The sequence below is a fragment of the Leptopilina boulardi genome, unplaced genomic scaffold (assembly GCF_019393585.1).
Source record: "Leptopilina boulardi isolate dan_hultmark-lab unplaced genomic scaffold, ZJU_Lbou_2.1 LbouV2_148, whole genome shotgun sequence".
In the NCBI taxonomy this organism is placed as follows: Eukaryota; Metazoa; Arthropoda; class Insecta; order Hymenoptera; family Figitidae; genus Leptopilina; species Leptopilina boulardi.
In genome coordinates, this window is record NW_026137694.1 from 162,372 (window position 1) to 164,163 (window position 1,792).

Below are 1,792 nucleotides of genomic sequence, written 5' to 3' on the forward strand. Positions count from 1 at the left end.
ATTTTTTAGAACTTCTAACTGATTATAGTACTCAAACCACTGTTTCAATAAATCAGGTGGCAATTTCTCGTCCCAATCCAATTTACGCAACCACAATTCCTGCATAATAAGTTTTGCAGTAACAACAACAGGAGCTATCCAACCAAGTGGATCATACAATTTTGCGATAACTGACAAAACCGTTCTTTTCGTTGAATATCAATTAATTCCAAACTAACTCCAATTCGAAAACAATCCAACGAGGGATCCCAACTTAAGCCTAGAACTTTCAAAGATGTGCCCTCAGTTGATTGTTCATCTAGAGCTCGTTCATGATTGTCTGAGGTACAATCACTCAATAAAGCATTATTATTCGATGCCCACTTACGCAAATAAAAACCCCCACGTTTCATTAAATTAACTACTTAATCCTTTGTTTCTTTAGCTGTTCCGAAATCGTCCTTTCCAAAGAAAACATCATCAACGTAGATATTCTCCTCAATTATAGGCCTTGCTAACGGAAAGTTCATACCTTCATCTTGAGCTAACTGTTTGACTACTCTGTTGGCTAAGTATGGGGCGCATGCCGTACCATAAGTAACTGTTAAAAGTTGATAGGCTAACAATTGACCTTCAGAGTTTTTACACAATATCCGTTGATAATCTACGTCTCTTCGATCGATTACTATTTGTCGAAACATTTTTTCTGCGTCGGCTACAAGAACGTAGCGATATTTGCGCCAATTAATTAAAATAGAAACTAGATCATTCAATAATGGTGGACCAATGTAAAAATGTGAGTTTAGAGAAGTATTATTTGAAGTGAGACTTGACGCATTAAAAACAACCCTTAATTTAGTTGTCAAACTACTCTCTCGAAGAATAGCATGGTGTGGTATATAAACAGTTTGAGAAGACTTGTCAAACTCGTTCTCCTCTACTAAACGCATATGATCTAACTCGAGATATTCTGATAAAAAATCCTTATACATTTCAAATTGTTTCGGCTTTTCCCTTAAGCGACGTAAAACTCTATCCAAAATCATTTTTGTTCTTCCGAATGACTGACCTATATTTATAGGTGGACCACTTTTAAATGGCAATCGAACCATATATCTACCACTTAATAAGCATTTGAAAGTCGAGTTAAAATGTTCTTCACATCTCAATTGCTCCTCTGTCAAAGATGGAGCAGTAGGTATTTCTTCCAAATTCCAAAAACGCACAACTGCATCATGCAATTCTTCGGTTGAAATCTTGACATTAGCATTCAAAGAAAGAACAGAAGGTGTTAAAGAAGCATCGATTAACCCTGAAATAATCCAGCCAAAAATTGTGGCTTGCGCTGTTAAACTGCCAAAAACGTTGTGTTTAAGACCTGGTAGCAAGCAAGAACCAAGCTTGTCTGCGCCTAGAATAAAATCTACTGGAAGGTCACTGAATGGATCTGGATCGGCCAATGATAAAGCCTTTAAATCTGAATTAGAAATGAAATCCGGTTTAGTACACATGTACTTATCAAAATATGTGACTAGGAAGGATGAGCGACTAAGTATTGTCAATGATAAAATAAGGCGTCAGTTCATTAAACATAGAAATAATATCTGATTTATTTCATAAAAATAGTCCTAAATCTCGCGGAAAACCCACCTAACAAAGTTCACCAATAAAAATTATTTTAAGAAATTATAATTCTAAAGTTTATTAAAAGAGCACCAAAGGATTAATTAATAATTAATACGAGTCGATAATTATAGGCGACTGACACGTTCCTCGCACTCTTGCTCACTGAAGGGTTACTTCTACGAATTCA

The 1,792-nt window shown here is 35.6% G+C and overlaps 1 protein-coding gene across 1 annotated transcript; it reads right to left on the reverse strand.

Annotated features, from left to right (window-relative positions):
• Window positions 1-404: 404 nt before the first annotated feature.
• LOC127291622 (uncharacterized) lies at window positions 405-1,490 on the reverse strand. The gene has a single exon (XM_051320821.1). The coding sequence runs from the start codon at window positions 1,488-1,490 to the stop codon at window positions 405-407; it is 1,086 nt and encodes a 361-aa protein (XP_051176778.1).
• Window positions 1,491-1,792: the final 302 nt, after the last annotated feature.